This window comes from Glandiceps talaboti, chromosome 23 (assembly GCF_964340395.1).
Source record: "Glandiceps talaboti chromosome 23, keGlaTala1.1, whole genome shotgun sequence".
Classification (NCBI taxonomy): Eukaryota; Metazoa; Hemichordata; class Enteropneusta; family Spengelidae; genus Glandiceps; species Glandiceps talaboti.
The window spans coordinates 9,383,434-9,401,131 of record NC_135571.1 but is presented as its reverse complement, the minus strand read 5'-3'; the positions used below and the strand labels follow the sequence as shown (position 1 = coordinate 9,401,131).

Below are 17,698 nucleotides of genomic sequence, written 5' to 3'. Positions count from 1 at the left end.
GTGTAAGTCTTTCTATATATGATACGGTCTTTTACTATACATATATCACTTGGATACATATGTATAGAGGGTTTCATTCCACCCATGCCGGTGGGTACGAGGTGATATGTGTTTGACCAGTAAAATCTGTCATTCGCATAAGTGACAGATTTCATTCGTTTTCTGTTATTCCACTTGTCATTTGTATTGGTGAGGCCACAGTCCGTCTATCACGTGATAGAAGGATTTTGATGAGACCATACTTGTATTACTCATCATGCCACACTGTTAAGACACGACCTGGTGGCGCTTTATCACAGGCTATAGGGCATGCACCAGTGCATGCACCCCCCCCCCCCCGGCGTGCCACAACCATGACATTTTATAATTTAACACGTCAATCATACTAGACTGGGAAATCTCACGTGACTGCATAACGTTATTTTCATTTGAGTGACAATTGGGTCCGTCCCCACAGTGGAGGGAATTTGTATATGGATTGTATATATTAAATATGTATATATCAGAAAAAAATTATATCAGCCACTTGATCATGAATATTGTATACATGTTGACATGAGGGTGACAGCATACGTCAGTTCCCCTCAAGGGCCCGTTGATCACCCCAAAATCAATCTATTTCCCTGGGGCTTTGGTCCGAGGGAAATAGGTTGGTATTGGGGTTATCAACGGGCCTGGGAGGAACTGAGTACGGTATACTGTCGCCCGAATAAGGTCAATCAACATGTGTTTTATAACACATTAGCATCCAAATCATTAAATAAACTGAACACATAATATATACATTGTTGGAACAAACCTTTTTGGACTGTTTTGTGTTGTTTACAGTATCAGTGCGTCTTTCTTCTGTATATAAAACGCAGCAAACTACACACAACTCATTTGGGTTTTGCTCGACCAAGGCAAGGGTACGGGTAGTCTCAACCGCAACACAATATTTCTCTAAAATATCAACTGAGCTCTTGACAATACTTTTTTGTACGTTTCGAGTCCTTCTCTGAAACAAGGGCGGCAAGTTCTTCTTCAGATAACTGCAAAAATCTTGAATTTTCTGGAGGAGAAGGTCCGCAACTTGTAACCGAGGAAGCCATGTCGTCTGCTGTGAAATACCCATTTAGCGCATGCGCAATGACGGCACAGTAGTTTTCGAACTATTGCCTCGGAAATCAGAAACCGAAACCGAAACAAAGGAATAAACATGGCTCCACGGTCAAAGGTTTGATCATTGAAAAGTGAAACACGAGGAGAAATAAATGTGATAATGACTTACCTACTTTGCAATGACTTTCAACAATGAATAATGTCCCGGTCTAGTCTTCTTCACTGGCCACATTAACAGCGTCTTATTTTTCATTGGTGATTGAGGGCGTGTAAATGCCTTGTTAACTTCACCTTGCATCACTTCTTCAAGCTAATCAATTGAAGTTATGAGCTACCTTCATCATGCCCAACGACTCTAACTTCCTCACATTAAGGCTTGTTCTTTCATTACAACAAGCGGTGATATAATAATAACGATTGAAATAGGTTCGTCTACAATTGTCCCGAAACGACGTTTATCGAGGCAAAAGGAGACTAATTCGTAGACTAAGGAATTTTCACAAGCCGTTGTTGGAGTAGAAATAATTACATCTTTACCGGAGAATTAGCCTTCAATAATTTTCATCTGGACCGGGAAAATGTTCACGGACTAAAATTAAATTTATGGAGTTCAAAGTCGATGCCGGCATCCTGATCTACTGTCCTAATCGTTACGTGAATGCCAGATGTTAATACTAAAATGTAAATTGCCAGGGTAATTTAAGAGGTGAAAGTTCACAGTATCTTAACCACGAAGCTTTGCCCTGGTTGGTCATTTCACCTGCCAATCACTCAGACAATTAGCATGGTCACCAGTGGCGAGTCAGCACGACCGGTAAAAGCAGACGGACGTACCCAGTCTCATTCTCACAAACCAGAGCTGTTCACTGCGTCTTGGACGGTGCCGTAAAAGAGACTGTAGTTTACGACGATGACCAGTCTGCATGCCGCACAATGAAAACAATTAATATTATGGAATCACGCGAGATTTCGCAGTCACGCGAGATTTCATTTTTTTTATTGGCAAACCAATAAAAAACATCAGTAAATTTGAATGACGTCTTTACCAGCTTAAAATAATACGTTTACTTAGAATGACAAACCAGACACAGAGTACAATTTATACAATACATAAAATTACTTTAATGTGAAAAATTTGTGTGTAAAACTGTATAATCAAAATTTGGGACACATATATGCAAGTTGTTCCTTTGTATAAAGTTGTCCATAAAATACAAATATATCGTTTCTGAAAAATGTTCAACGATTTTAATTAAGGTCTAAGGCTTGTGACTAAAATGTTAATGTTTGTCTAGATTCAAATACATGTACAACTAAAAGTGAGTGTAAGATTATATGTCAATACTTTGAATAAAGATCAATCTGTAGATATCCATATTTATCAAGGACCTTTACGTTGGACCATAATACTGAAGACTATAATGACGCCTGCTATCGGTAAGAGTATAATGTGTAGTTTTTTATTGATGTCTGTGTGGTTGTATCAAACAGAGCCAGTGAACACTAACCTGCAATGAGCTGTGCCTGAAACAAAAACGCATACACTGCAATGATATCCTGAACATTGTGGGCTGTGGACCAAGAAAGCTCTTAACAGGAATTACCAACTCAGTAATGTCATATCTGAATGAAATCTAAACTATAGACAACTAGTCTGTAAGCTATCCATATTATAGACACGTTATCTATGAAATAAGCTATCCATTGTTTCGGTTCCATTCGATCTCCCCCCCCCCCCGTCTAGTCAAATGTATGTACATATGTAGAACAACATTCTACGCTAATTTAAATACCATCACCAAAAGCTGTATTGAATCTCAGACCACTAACTTTTTAGTAGTCTGAGATTGAATCAATCAGAACCCGATGATGTTATCACACCCACACGTGACTTAAATTCAAACTTGAAGGTAGCGTTACGATGCATATGTATGTAAATATCATTTCTTTATCAGGATCATGTTTTCTTAGTAATTAGAAGCACCTGTCAATGTGTGATAGGTTACTGACATATGCTGGTCAAACCTTTATGTGGTCAAGCTACATTTTCGTCCATTTGACTAGACGTGGAGGCAGAGAGAACAAAGAGGATTGAAACCATGGATAGCTTCTAGACTAACAGATAGGGTACTATACTACTGACAATAGTGTAAGAAAGACGTTAATGTTTACATTAATGTGAAAACTTAAGTAAATAAAAAGTCAACGGTATCAATTTTGAATATATTTAAAACGATTGACTGTTATTTCTTTCCTCAACAGTCGATTTGATCTGCAAATAAAACCACTTCGTAAATTATTATTTTGGTTTGTTGATTAGAATTTCTTAAACTTAATATCTGATTGTCACTATTCCTCTTTTGACTTGCAATTACGAGTGACCATGGCACGTCTTTCGCAACGTTTTCCACCGGCAATGATTGGTCGGGATTTTGTCCTTTGTCCGTCTACACATTTACTGAATCCCTCCCATGGTCCGAAGAAGCACTTCTCTGACGGTAAAGAATATGAAGACTTAAATTAATAGCTGGGAAATACAACAAATCATTTTTTTAAAAAGCATTTCAAGTCCTTGTTAGGCAAAACAAATAGTTTCGTTCCGGTAACCTGACCAAATATAGTTTATTTATTGTCAACCTAAACTTTTTTTTGGTAGTTCGAAAAAAAATATCGAAAAATATCGTCTGCGTCACTGGATCTGCGGTGCTCGAAATACGAGTCAAAATGTCCAAAATCACTATTATGTTTTCTGATTTTTCATAAATTATGGGAGGTATAATAATTATTACCAAATATTTGTCTTCACTCAGTCGTTTAGCGACTCATAGTGACAAGGCTCCTTGGGACAGTTCGTATTTTCTTTAGCTGGACGAAGACAAATATTGGAGATCAGTATCCAATTATAAGTCTAAACGACGGTAAAAATACAGTTGTTTATTTTTCCCCTACCTTTTCCGTTCTTGTTGGAGCAACTCCTTGTTTGTACGTCTGTGTCTCGACAGTCTGCTGGCGTGTTAGATTTCCTAGAAAGGACGCCCTCACGCGATCTGGAATTAGTGGATTCGTCGCATTCACCCCAGTCACTGTATTGGTATTTACATGCTAGAAATTGGACAGTAGAAAATTTGAAATATTTTTCAATATTTTTCTTTGTACGCCTGTAATTTCAATTCTTATAGACTCTAGCTTCAAGTAAATCACTCCATTAAAGGGGAACACCACTCCAGGATATAAAGACACTTTCATAAACTATGGGGTCTTGATTTTACATCACCTACAAATATCAAGTTGATCTTGTGCCTTTATAGGGTATCTTTGCTTTGGGCCTCTGCTTCACGAGAGTCAACAGAAATAATTAATTATTCATGGTTGAACAATGAATATTCATGACTCCTAAGTGCTTATTCCTTTCAATATAAAACATCTATCATGAAAATACCATTATTTCCTGGTATGGTGTTCCCCTTTAAACGTTCCACTAAGTGAAACTAAATTAGAATTGGTAAAATGATACTACTGTGCAACTTATCAAATGATAAAACCGCAATAATTTAAGCATTATAACAATGGACTAACTAGATTGTAAGATACTAGTATGTCGTGTCGTTCTGCCCTCACCGGCCTCTCCTGTGAAAGAGGTTGACCGATGTGTGAGGGCGCCCCGTCACGGCGTACCTTACAGACTGTCATTCATTTAGACTGTGAGGGCGCGTACCTTACAGCTTATGGACTAACGAAACTCTAAGACCACAAGACTTACCAACAATATCAAATTACTTATAAAAAAGATAAAAGCAACAGACTTACATAACCTTAATCCTGAATTTTATCAAAAAAATAATCATCACACTTACCAAATCTACACTTCTTGACTATAACTCTTTCTGAAGCACATTCTGCTTCGGGATCACTGCGCTTTTCTTTGAGAGTATCTAGTCGAACACGTGTATTGGTCAGAGTGTCACACAAACCCCATTGGCCCTTGTTGTATTTACATGCTGTAATGGAGAAGACAATATACTCTACGTATATAATGAAAATAACACACAATACTAACTCTAAACCCGAAGTCCATGCAATAACTCTCGTGGGTATAGATGGATGGAGGGACGGGCGGATGGACGTACAGACGTACAGACTGATAGACAGACAGACAGACAGACAGACAGACAGACAGACAGACAGACAGACAGACCGAGAGACAGAGAGACAGACATACAGGCAGAGACATACATACACATACATACACAGAGACATACAGATACATAGAAGCACACAGACACACACAGACAGACAGACAGACACAGACCGACAGACAGACAGACACAGACACAGACACAGACACACACAGACACACACACACACACACACACACACACACACACACACACACACACACACAGACGGGTAATGGATATCTCACCTTTCTTGCCCTTGTCTTTACATTTCTTTGTCACAGTTTTCTCTTCTGGACACGTTTCTGGGTCACCTTTCTTTAAACGCATCACAATAGTTCTTGACCCAGTTGATTGATCACAATCCAATAATTCACCCACTTCGTATTTACACTCTGTTGGTGAGTAGTATCAAACAAATACTTAGCTAGAATTTGAAGTGCAGTGACAAAACAATACATTGCAAAGAATTTGCGTGGTAAAGTGAAATGAAATGGCGTAGTGTAGTAGTGTAATCAAGTATGGCGATATTTGACATTTAGAGTTAAAAGAACACTCCTGTCAAAACAACCTCACCTTTTCTCTGTCTATCACCCTCACAGGGTATACGACATCGTTTAGTTTGGGACACAATTTTACAATCAGCGCCATCTCGTGTTGATTGTTTAACTCCCAAACCACACTCTCCTTCATTGGCAATACATTCACCCGAAACCCAGGGACCACAATCCCTTGCTACTGTGAAGTGAAGTACAATAGCAAAGTGAAGTGAAGTACATGTACTATTAATACTAAAGAAGTATGGTGGTAAAGTGAAGTACAATGGTAATGCGAAGTACAATTGTAAAGTGAAGAACAATGGCAAAGTGAAGTACAATTGCAAAAAGAAGTACAATGGAAAAGAGGAGAACAATAGCAAATTGAAGAACAATAGCAAAATAGCAAATTGCAGTACAATAGCAAAGTGAAGTACAATGGCAAAGTGAAGAACAATGGCAAAGAAGTACAATGGGAACATGAAGTAAAATAGCAAAGTGAAGTACAGTGACAAAGTGAAGTACAACAACAAAGTGAAGTACACAAAATAAAGTACAATGGCAAAGTGAGGTACAATGGCAAAGTGAAGAACAATGGTGAAGTGAAGAACAATGGCAAAGTGAAGTACAATGGCTAAGAAGAACAATGGCAAAGTGAAGTACAATGGCTAAGAAGAACAATGGCAAAGTGAAGAACAATAGGAAAGTGAAGTACAATGGCAAAGTGAAGAACGATAGGAAAGTTAACTACAATGGCAAAGTGAAGAACAATAGCAAAGTGAAGTACAATGGCAAAGTGAAGAACAATAGCAAAGCGAAGTACAATGCAAAGTGAAGAACAATAGCAAAGTGAAGAACAATAGCAAATTGAAGCACTAAAGCAACATTTGCTTTCATCGGATTTATCTTCGCAAGCTAAACACCTCAGGGAATTTCTCAAGACCTTGAATCCAATATTTATCGACTGCCACCTCATACGTTATTCAAGCATTATAAAGACTAAGATTCAGAAATTAACGACACCAAAATTCAGAATTTACAAAGCGGTCTCCTCCACCCATTCATCTAAAAATAGTGCTATATATCGATAGCGAAAATGAACACTCCTGTCAAGACAACCTCACCTTTTCTCTGTCTATCACCCTCACAGGGTATACGACATCGTTTTGTTTTGGACACAACCTTACAATCAGTGCCATCTCGTGTTGCCTTTTTAAGTCCTAAACCACACTCTCCTTCATTGGCAATACATTCACCCCAAACCCAGGGACCACAATCCCTTGCTACTCTGTCTCTCTGTTCTAAGATGAAATTTAAATGAAATGGAGAAAGAAAAGAAACGAATGGCGAGAATGAGATATCGGATATGAAACATTACAATTGTTGAATAGCAAACCACCGTGATCAGAACGTCGTTTTTTTTCAATGGTTGACAATTAAAACTGACATTCTAGTGACATTTGACGTTGTTAGATGGATAAGAATTCCCTTAATCCTGGCGTACACGAGAGGAATCAGCTGATGAAATTTCACTCGTGGCACTTTTCTCGCATCTATTCCTCTCGCGTGCGAGCAACTTTTAATGAGTACACATACACTTGACCACAACACACAGTAGGATGTATGTAATCCCCAATACGAATAAAGGGCACTTAAAACCATATTTTAAGTTTTAAACCACTGCCCATACACGATGTGTTGGGTTTATATTCAAAAAGTGTAGATTTGAATATCGATAAGTGGCCATATAGATGAAAAAAATGGGTATTTATTTTGGATCTTTAATTGATAAAAAAACTCTACTATGTTTTTCGACTTTCGTGAAACAACATAGATAAAGTCCTCGGAGCATAGCATCGCTAAATGGATTGTTCTATTTGTATGTACCGATATGTACTACATAATTGTACTATGGGCCATCATCGACTGTTACTCCGCGCGATGCTCGCAATAACACGGAGTCACAGTAACATGTCAACAAATGATTAGCCCTATATAGTCGATGAGGGTCCACAGTACAATTATATTCTAGTACAGTTATTCAGTAGATATTGGTACATACAAAACAGCTAATAGCAATGCTACCGAGGACTTGTGAGAGAGTCTAATGAATTCTGTGTTTGTAACAAAAGCTACACAATGGGTGAAAAGTTTGTTATTGCACGTACACCAACTTTTTTACACTTTTTTTAATTATTGCATTTCAATGAGTTATCAACACGGATTTTGTACATGTTATTTTTTTTTCAAGTAGAAAAACAGTTGAATTCATTCATCAATTAAAAATCCGTATGGCCACTTTAATGTGTGTATATGTTTTGTATTTGTGTATGCTGAATCTTGCTGTGTGTTGTGGTCATGAGTTCTCGGCACCTTCACAGCCATTTTTAATTGTCCATCACTTTAACGTTCAGAGCACAGCAATGTCTATTTAACAATTGCAATAGTTGTAGTATAATGTAAGAATAGAATTGAATGTGACATTTCTTATTTAAATATTGTCTGGGATCAAGCTATGCATTTACTATCTAACCAGTATGAATGTGTGAAGTTCCGACATGTTGATTTTTAATCAGTGAAGTGTTGATATAATTAGTATTAATCTGTCAAGGTCTGATATAATTAGTATTAATTTGCAAGATCCTAAATCAGTTCTCACTGTTTTTGAAGTACTAGTGTTACCACATCACTGTTACTACAGAAATGTTTACATGGCAATATTTTAAAGTGTTCATAGCACTGTTTGAAGTGTTACCACAACACTGTTTGAAGTGTTACCACAACACTGTTTGAAGTGTTACCACAGCACTGTTTGAAGTGTTACCTCAGCACTGTTTGAAGTGTTATCACCGCAATGTTTAAAGTGTTCCTGCAGTAATGTTTGAAGTGTTACCACTGCACTTTTTTAAGTGTTACCACAGAGCTGTTTACAGTGTTATCACCGCAATACATAGCTAAAGTGTGATGTTTGAAATGTTACAACTGACACTGAAGTGTTAGAAGTGTTATCACTGCAGTGCGTCCTTGCATACATATAGCATATGTCATACACTGATAACAAACAAACATACAAACATCCACATGGAACTTTACACACTATATTTCACCACACAAAATGTCATTATTGCAAACTGGAGGAATTTACAACTGTTGACGAAAACAACTCTGAACTGGAACAATGTGTTTAATCGTGTGATTAGATCGGCGCATGACTCAATACTCATCAGTCACGTGGTCTGACCTCCTTATCTGCAGAGTCGAAATCCGTAAAATGTTAATCGACATCTTATCATAATCTCTATAAATTTATGGATTTCTACCCCATTAATATTAATCATTAACGTATCTATGTTATTAATATTAATCTGTGAAGTCCTGACCTAAATAAACAATATTAATCCGCAAAGTCAAACTGTAACTGGTAACTACACTAATTTACGTCACTGGAATTCAAAAATATATTTTAAAAATGTATTAATCGGTAAGGGTCTAAGTCCCTACTTAATCCGTCACTCGACCTACTCTACGACATATATACATGATAATGTTATTATGACACTGACACCTGTGGGTTGTTTTGATAATATTAAATAATTTAGTACCTGTGGCATTGTTATTTTACTTGAAAGCTGCACTTGGAACTTTTTACAACAAAAATATTTTGTTAAGTACTGAAGTTTATGCCACATCATTAACGTTGATATATAAAATCTATCAATCCTATATTTTGGTTACAAGAGATTCTATGTAGCCCACAGGTGTCTGTGGTGGGTTGTAGGTTGATGTTTTCAAGGGTGACATTGAAAGTAGCCTGACGTTTTTGAATTTTCGCTCGTTCTGTCAAGGAAAGTGAAATTCGTTAGGATAGCAAATAGCATACTAGCGCTAGTCCTTCGAGTCTACACGTAGGCTACATCATTGAAAGGTGAATTAAGAAGAAAGTGCCCAGGTTTGTACAATGAATACTGTCTGTGTAATGGGTGCTGAGTATGTGTAATGAGTACAGGGTTTGTCTAATGTGTGAAATGAAGGTGTCTTAAGTTAGGACTACAGCACTTATTCCATTGTTAGTCTACATCCCACGGGAGTGCACACATCGTGTTACACTGGCATGGTTTCACCTCACACCGTGGCAAATTTAAAAACAGACCACACACAATAGAAAAAGACGTTTTATTAACGGGCAAATAAAAACCCTGTCAATCAAATAAGCGTTGGAGGGCATAACTCGTCCTTAAGTATATCTTAAATTGCTGTACACGTACGTGCTTGGCATAGCAATGCATACACAGGTATTATCACAGCTAATGTGTTCAATGGACCAAAATGACGAGGTAAAGTTCTGGACAAGAAAAGCTCCAGATTCAAAATCTGTTGTCCTGACAGGTAACTTATCTGGACAATTTCTTGTTCAAATGTTGACATACAGTAGATTATACCCCGACTTATTACTAGCACGATGACGATTAGCGACAATCCACACGACTTATACACAAACTGACTATAATTAAATTGTCACTTTCAGGTATATACAGAACACGCAGTAAACATATTTGTTTTCCTTGCCGTGGCCACTATTTGTCTTTACTTACATGTTTACCACCCACGAAAATTGGAAACACTGGTCCGAAATTTAAAAAGACACAAATTTACATATGCAGCTGTCGGCAGAACTAGACTTTCACACAAACATGTGAAATGCATGCAAGGTCGGACTGGTTTTTTTTGTCTTGTACCAAGCCTGGGAAGGAGGAGAGGCCATTAAGAGAGACATAAACAGATTTCAACTTTGACTTTTGTAACATAGTTTAAACAAAACTAAATATTACTGTTCCATTGTTCTTTATCACCTGTTGCCACCCCCATTCTTGCCACCCCCATCCCCCACGTCTATGGTTATGTGGGGCAAACAGAAACAGCTTTCACCTTCACTTTTATCAAATAATTTCAGCAACTTATGCTTAACACTACAACTTGAAATGTGAGTGTTATTTGAAATGGATAAATGTGTTCCTTCTTATCTCAAACGCTAGTCTAGTGGGTATCCAATTTGAATCTGAAGATCGGAGTTAGAGATGACTCGATACTACATTGTCATCCAGAATACTCAGTCCTAACAATGCAAGCCTTTAACACATTCAACGATGACGTCATCTCATTTGCACATAGTCTAGATTCCATCCGTTTGACTTTAAATCTCTTTGTTGGTAATGATCACTAGACTTGAAAGCCAAAGACTACTGTAACATTCTAGTCTACAAAATAATATAGGGCCTGCAACAAGTTTGTCCAAAAATCTACGTACATTCGTCCCTCCCTGTACAGGAACCAACATATTTATAGTTGTAAACGCAATGGTAACTTATTGTTGAACTATATACCTGTACCTACACAATGTTAGTCTACAGGTTACCTGTGACTTTTTGAATCTGAAGATCTTCTTCAAGGGGAATGAGGTCGATGAGTGAGATGACATTTCAAAATCAAACAAAACTACCCACAGAGGATATCTTCAGATTCAAAGCCATGGCCCGGTAATCTCAGAATAATCTCTACTCGTTGTATTTGCTTTACTGTACATTGCACCACAAAGTGACTAGGGTTGTAAGTAGAACAAGCATGTATCAGTCCAACTACAGGGGAGCACCAATTGTTGTATACGAAAACAGGACTTGAGGGAAGTATTGTAGTGGGTATGCAAGTGACTAAATGTACTAGATTTATTGTATATTGTAGTGGGTATGCAAGTGACTAAATGTACTAGATTTATTGTATATTGTAGTGGGTATGCAAATGACTAAATGTACTAGATTTATTGTATATTGTAGTGGGTATGCAAGTGACTAAATGTACTAGATTTATTGTATATTGTAGTGGGTATACAAGTGACTAAATGTACTAGATTTATTGTATATTGTAGTGGGTATGCAAGTGACTAAATGTACTAGATTTATTGTATATTGTAGTGGGTATGCAAGTGACTAAATGTACCAGATTTATTGTATATTGTAGTGGGTATGCAAATGACTAAATGTACTAGATTTATTGTATATTGTAGTGGGTATACAAGTGACTAAATGTACTAGATTTATTGTATATTGTAGTGGGTATGCAAGTGACTAAATGTACTAGATTTATTGTATATTGTAGTGGGTATGCAAGTGACTAAATGTACCAGATTTATTGTATATTGTAGTGGGTATGCAAATGACTAAATGTACTAGATTTATTGTATATTGTAGTGGGTATACAAGTGACTAAATGTACTAGATTTATTGTATATTGTAGTGGGTATGCAAGTGACTAAATGTACTAGATTTATTGTATATTGTAGTGGGTATGCAAGTGACTAAATGTACTAGATTTATTGTATATTGTAGTGGGTATGCAAGTGACTAAATGTACTAGATTTATTGTATATTGTAGTGGGTATGCAAGTGACTAAATGTACTAGATTTATTGTATATTGTAGTGGGTATGCAAGTGACTAAATGTACTAGATTTATTGTATATTGTAGTGGGTATACAAGTGACTAAATGTACTAGATTTATTGTATATTGCAAGTTTTTATCAGTAGTATGAAACCACAACTAGGTAGATTAAGTTCAATTTGTCTGGGTTATCAACTGTTAATTTTATACACGTGTCAATTTGAATCCTTGGGTGTTATCACAACTAATGTGTGCAATGGACCAGGATCACACATTTTGGACTAGAAAAACTCCAGATTCAAGTTCAAAATCTGTTGTCATAACAGGTAAGCTTAATTTCAAGGTAAAACTTATGTGTATGATATCATTTGGTGAGGTACGAAAGAGAACATGTATACGGATTAGGCATACAACCAAGTGTATGCGTTGGTGAGGTATGGTGTAGGATATGTCTCAGATATAGTGGTCTGATGATATGTATACGGAATCGGCATACGACCAAATTTAGTAAAAAGACTGATTTCATGTTTGGGTTGATGAAATTCGTTATTGTTATTAATATACCTCTAGTTCCACTCAAAGGTCACTTCGAACCTCAGACAACTGTAATGGGCCAAGCTTGAATTTCAAACGTTTTGGATTCTTTGTTCTCACCCCCCCCCCCTCCCCCAACTCTTTACGGTCTATCCATGGAAGTATCACCCGTCCATCGGACACTATGATTAGCTATGATTTAACTAATTATCTAATACAATTAATTAATTAATTAATTAATTGATTGATTGATTGATTGATTGATTGATTGATTGATTGATTGATTGATTGATTGATTGATTGATTGATTGATTGATTGATTGATTGATTGATTGATTGATTGATTGATTGATTAATAAATTGCTACTTACTTCCATCTTTGCCTTTCTTCATTTTCTTTGTTTTATCTTTCCCTTTACGTCCAGCGTCCGACAAAGCCGTAAAAACGACGAGAAGTAAAACGAACATTACCAGCAGTCGCTTCATTTTGACGTGTACGGTAATCTGTGAAAGAAATGAGTTGATATGTGTTATGTGATCACTATCGTGGGCTCTACTTGTCAACACAACGGGGCTTTTAACACGACTCTGAAGATGTTGATATGATTGTGTAGAAGGCAATGAAAACAGGCAAACTCGTGACAAAAGAATAGCTGTGTGGAGTGATCGCCAGTAATGGGTTTATTCACTCTAAGTACATGCTATTGTTTGGGTTCAATGGGGTGGAAATTTCAATAATAAATGAACAACCGTGACTGTGCAGCTAACTCGATAGCTGTCAGCTACGTCGTGTCATTCAGTCACAATCAGGGTTTTCTTTCTGAAGTAGTATCTGAGTACCCCCTCTGAGATCTGATAAGGTGGTACGATCTATATTGTCTTTATACACTCTACTAGACTATACCACTAGTACTAGGCTAAGTAGGTTGTTCGACAAGGCTGTACCACTAACATTGTGTCACTAAACTAAACAGTTTGACTACAAAGGTATTGAGATAACCATACTGACCCAGTAATGTCTGCCGTATCAAATACACTTTATCCCTTTATACTATAGTTTATATATTTACTAGTTATTGCAGAAAATCCAATGAAGAAATTTAGTTTTCTTAACGGATGCAATAAAGATTCTATTCTGTAGTTTCCTGTGTGCATTACGGTCACTATAGTCCATTCCACCGTAGAGAGGATAGTGATCGTAGAAAAACGGCCGTTATTTCGTTCACTTTTGATTGATTATTCAATCGTGTTAAGTACATTTGACAATACGTTCACTTCGAATATACAGGTGGGTTCATTAACTAAGGGATGCAATGCTTGTCAGGGCCGATGTACTGCAGCACTGGAACTCAGTTCAAAAAAGTGACATACGACCGTTTCTTCGCCGGAAAGATCTCAGAGTGACTGATTGCTTACATTAGAGGTTCGTTTCTTGACAACCTGATGACAAATGTATACTGTACGATATGGACTAAACCAACGAAGGGTACATTAGAGTAAAGAGCAGTCACACATAACAATCAACAAGTGTTCGCGTTTCAAACTTTTAAGAGCGAATGTATCGATGCCTGTGTATAAACACCAGCTGTCGTATTTTGAAGTATTTGCTATCGGTGTATGTTTTACGTGCGTCACATACGAAACTCATCATTTGATATTGGTTATGACGTCATCAAATAGTTTTGAGGTATGAGTCAATGCCTGAAGTTTGTTGAATTAACGTGAAATACCCTCAGAAATAATGTTTAAACGTGTCAAGTTTTCGACAAAGTAGTACTCCGATTAACGAACGATGAATGCTTGTTGTTATTATACCGTCCACATTAGTCCTGCTTGCAGAAAGAACAAGTTGGGACTCACTAATAAGGACAGTGTCAGAATAGAGTTCCGAATTACTTCGTCTGCTAGCAGGACAAAGTCAACCTATCTGACGACATGAATATACCCCGGGGGAATATCCATAGGTAGACAGAGTATGCAGAGTACAATTATCGTGCAGTTTTTGGAGTGGTCAAATTTGGTAATTAGGATAGAGGTGTGCCCCCCTGTCGGTCAACTTGACATTCTCGTCAATGTAGTCATACAGATGAGTTATTCATTCAATATCCATCATATCAGTGGTATGGGTAATGAATTGCATCAGTCGCAGTCAAATTTATTGATATAAATGTGCACATAGCAACGGAATGACGATGTAAATATCTCCATAGCAATTCAACACTGTCACTTTTCATGACAACCAATTCACATACAAATATTCAAATATTTGTGGTGACCCACCCTAATAGATGAACTTTGACACATCATTTTGAACTTTGACCGCAATAAAGAGAACAGAAACATATGTCATTACACTATAATCATTGTACAGACAATTTGCATATTGGTCAACGATGTGTTACACTCATCAATTGTTACGTTTTCGTGATTTGATATCTAAACTGACCGATAGCAAGAACGTATTTAATATAATCTAGTCTATGTGATTATCTTTTCAAAGAGTTGCTAATATGAACAATCTTTCAGATAAACTCGTTGAAGATTTACTATAATATTCAAATACCGTTAAATATTGTAATTGTGGTACTCGAATAAATATCTTACTTCCAACTTCTTTCCAGATAAAAAATGGCGATTATTACAATTTGCATAACAATAGTGGTGTTAATTAACAATTTTGTCTTAAAGAAATTATAGTAGGGTGAATTAATTCTAATAAAAATGGAGGAGATTGGGGGAGGGGAGGACCCTTGCCGATACCTCTATACAGAAAGTATCGCCAGTGAGTATGCCAGTAAGAAAACAATTAATCTATACACAATTAAGTCATATAAGGCCTGAAAAAATAATTGTTTGGTTCCGGTTACCCGACCCCACCTAGTTTTTTACTGCCGACCCTAAACTTTTTTTTTACGTATTCGAGAAAAAAATATTAAAATCGCAATAATTGTGAAGTCTCTCGAGAAATAGTGGATGCGGAAACTCTAACATCAACGTAAAAAGACAATATAAAACTGTTCTTCCAATCTGTAATGGCTGTACATCTGATAGGAAGAAATAAACAATACAGAGAGACCATTTGAAAAACAATGGAAAACCTGAACTAGACACTCACACATGAAAAAAATATATAATAAAATGAAATAAAAAATCTACCTACCCCACCTAATCTAAAATTGAGTGTAACCGGAACCACACAACTTTTTTTATTAGGCTAATGTATATAGTATATTTTTTGACACAAAACTACATATGAAAAATACATAATTCAGAAATATGACAAAGCAAATATTAAATATTAAATATTAAATATACTATGTTAATATATAAACGAATGCAAATAGTTAATTTAGTACATAGCACAGTCACAAAATTCCCCAACTCCATGATATATGTGATTGTCGTCACATACTATACAGTGCTTTTCAGAATATTTAACGCGACTTAATAGCACGATATACAACGAGTTAACAAAATGAAGATGTTAATTTGACCAATAAGTAGCTAAAAGATACGATATTCATTTTTACACCACTTTGGCTTGTATACACTACGGCATAAGTTAGCTATGTGAATCCAACTTAAGTGCCATATAAATTACTGAAGTATTTGGAATTCCAACATTTCAACTTTGATTCCATGTGCGCACGGCCTGCTTCACACTACACTCTTGAGATACTCATACGTGTATACACATACACACATACATACAGTATACTGTACATAGAGCCATAAGCTATCTCAGTTGGCCAATTGTTAAAACTAGTAAGCGAATCACTGTATGGACTCCCCTGAGACTGCACTGTATAGTACGAATTACACGATAGGTGTATATATATTTCAACTGTGTGTAATAGAGTTGGCTATGTCTGTAACTAATGTAATTATGTAGTATATCATACCTTAAGTTCGCAGACGGGACAAAGACGGTAAATCACAAGCTTTTAAGGTTGGTGACTTGGTCAGCTATATCTCCTCTCCTGAATGTGCAGTGAGGTGTACGCCCGGTACCGTAAGGATTCTAAAGGAGTGTCTGTTTGTCTAGCATACGGGACATTCGCCAACGTACGTCATTGTTGCCTTACTTCCGTCAACACATTATATGATATCACCTGGTCAAAACCGGTCAACAAATCAACAAACTTCAACCACTTATCGATTCGTTAATTTTATCTCTAGAGGGCGGGCTTGTATAGTGCACCCATATGATAAATCATGGTACCAAGTTCAACTTGGCGGTGTCGTTTATGGTATCGTGCCGTGCCGTGCCGTGTCGTGATGAGTGACGTCAGCAGGGAATCATGTGCGTCATATTGTCGTTCAAGTAAATACCACTATTAGAACAACATATTTGAACTAATCTGCTTCAGTCAACATATGTACCTCAATTATCAAACTCTGGCATAATGTTAATATCAATGCATGCCTTCTATAACATTACAATTGTCTTCTGGCATTGTTAGAACAGTTGATTGCATAGTATGGATTCCTCGACATTTTTTTGATACGTATAATAAATTACGTCATCGGATCGTTGTTAAGTTATATCTTAATACCGTGTTTTATTTCAGGCGATTGGAAGTGATGGTTACGTGTGCTTTAGGAACAAAAATCTGGGAGTATGTTTTCAATATGCAAAGAAAATTACGCCCAGAAATGTATAAACTCAGTGTGTGTCCCTTTAAATGAATGAACGATAAAGGAACATAGGACGAATCGTTAAACCTGTACAACTCAACATACTGTAATATGGTAGTATATATTTCTAACTTATGCTAGAAACACAGTCACTTGTGAGCTAACATTCTATTCCAGGATGGTAATAATATTCTAGTCTAGGATGATCATAACACAAAATAATGACGTTATTAGGTATACACGATGTTCAAAAAATACCGTTGCTGGGGATTCCTCCGGAAT

General features: G+C 36.8%; 1 protein-coding gene across 5 annotated transcripts; it reads right to left on the bottom strand.

Annotated features, from left to right (window-relative positions):
• Positions 1-2,217: 2,217 nt before the first annotated feature.
• LOC144452835 (uncharacterized) lies at positions 2,218-16,938 on the bottom strand. 5 transcript variants are annotated; one of them, XM_078144012.1, is made up of 8 exons: positions 16,681-16,938; positions 13,150-13,282; positions 6,937-7,113; positions 5,853-6,014; positions 5,525-5,671; positions 4,956-5,099; positions 4,051-4,203; positions 2,218-3,588 (listed from the first exon to the last, which is right to left on the bottom strand). In XM_078144012.1, exons 2-8 carry the CDS (start codon positions 13,262-13,264, stop codon positions 3,557-3,559), a joined length of 930 nt encoding a protein of 309 aa, XP_078000138.1. In that variant the 5' UTR covers positions 13,265-13,282; positions 16,681-16,938; the 3' UTR covers positions 2,218-3,556. The 5 variants fall into 5 exon arrangements, with proteins under 5 accessions (XP_078000138.1, XP_078000136.1, XP_078000137.1 ...); XM_078144010.1 differs by having other exon boundaries at positions 2,218-3,593; positions 16,681-16,914; XM_078144011.1 differs by having other exon boundaries at positions 2,218-3,593; positions 5,853-6,011; positions 16,681-16,914.
• Between the last annotated feature and the right edge of the window lie 760 nt (positions 16,939-17,698).

What these genes read in the sequence shown, in the direction of transcription:
- LOC144452835 (XM_078144010.1), bottom strand. Translation starts at nt 13,264, where the DNA reads ATGAAGCGACTGCTGGTAATGTTCGTTTTACTTCTCGTCGTTTTTACG. An exon ending in GGGTGATAGACAGAGAAAAG is followed by an intron (nt 6,015 to 6,936) that starts GTGAGGTTGTCT and finishes TTCACTTCACAG; the next exon opens with TAGCAAGGGATTGTGGTCCC. An exon ending in CTCCAACAAGAACGGAAAAG is followed by an intron (nt 3,594 to 4,050) that starts GTAGGGGAAAAA and finishes CTTTACCGTCAG; the next exon opens with AGAAGTGCTTCTTCGGACCA.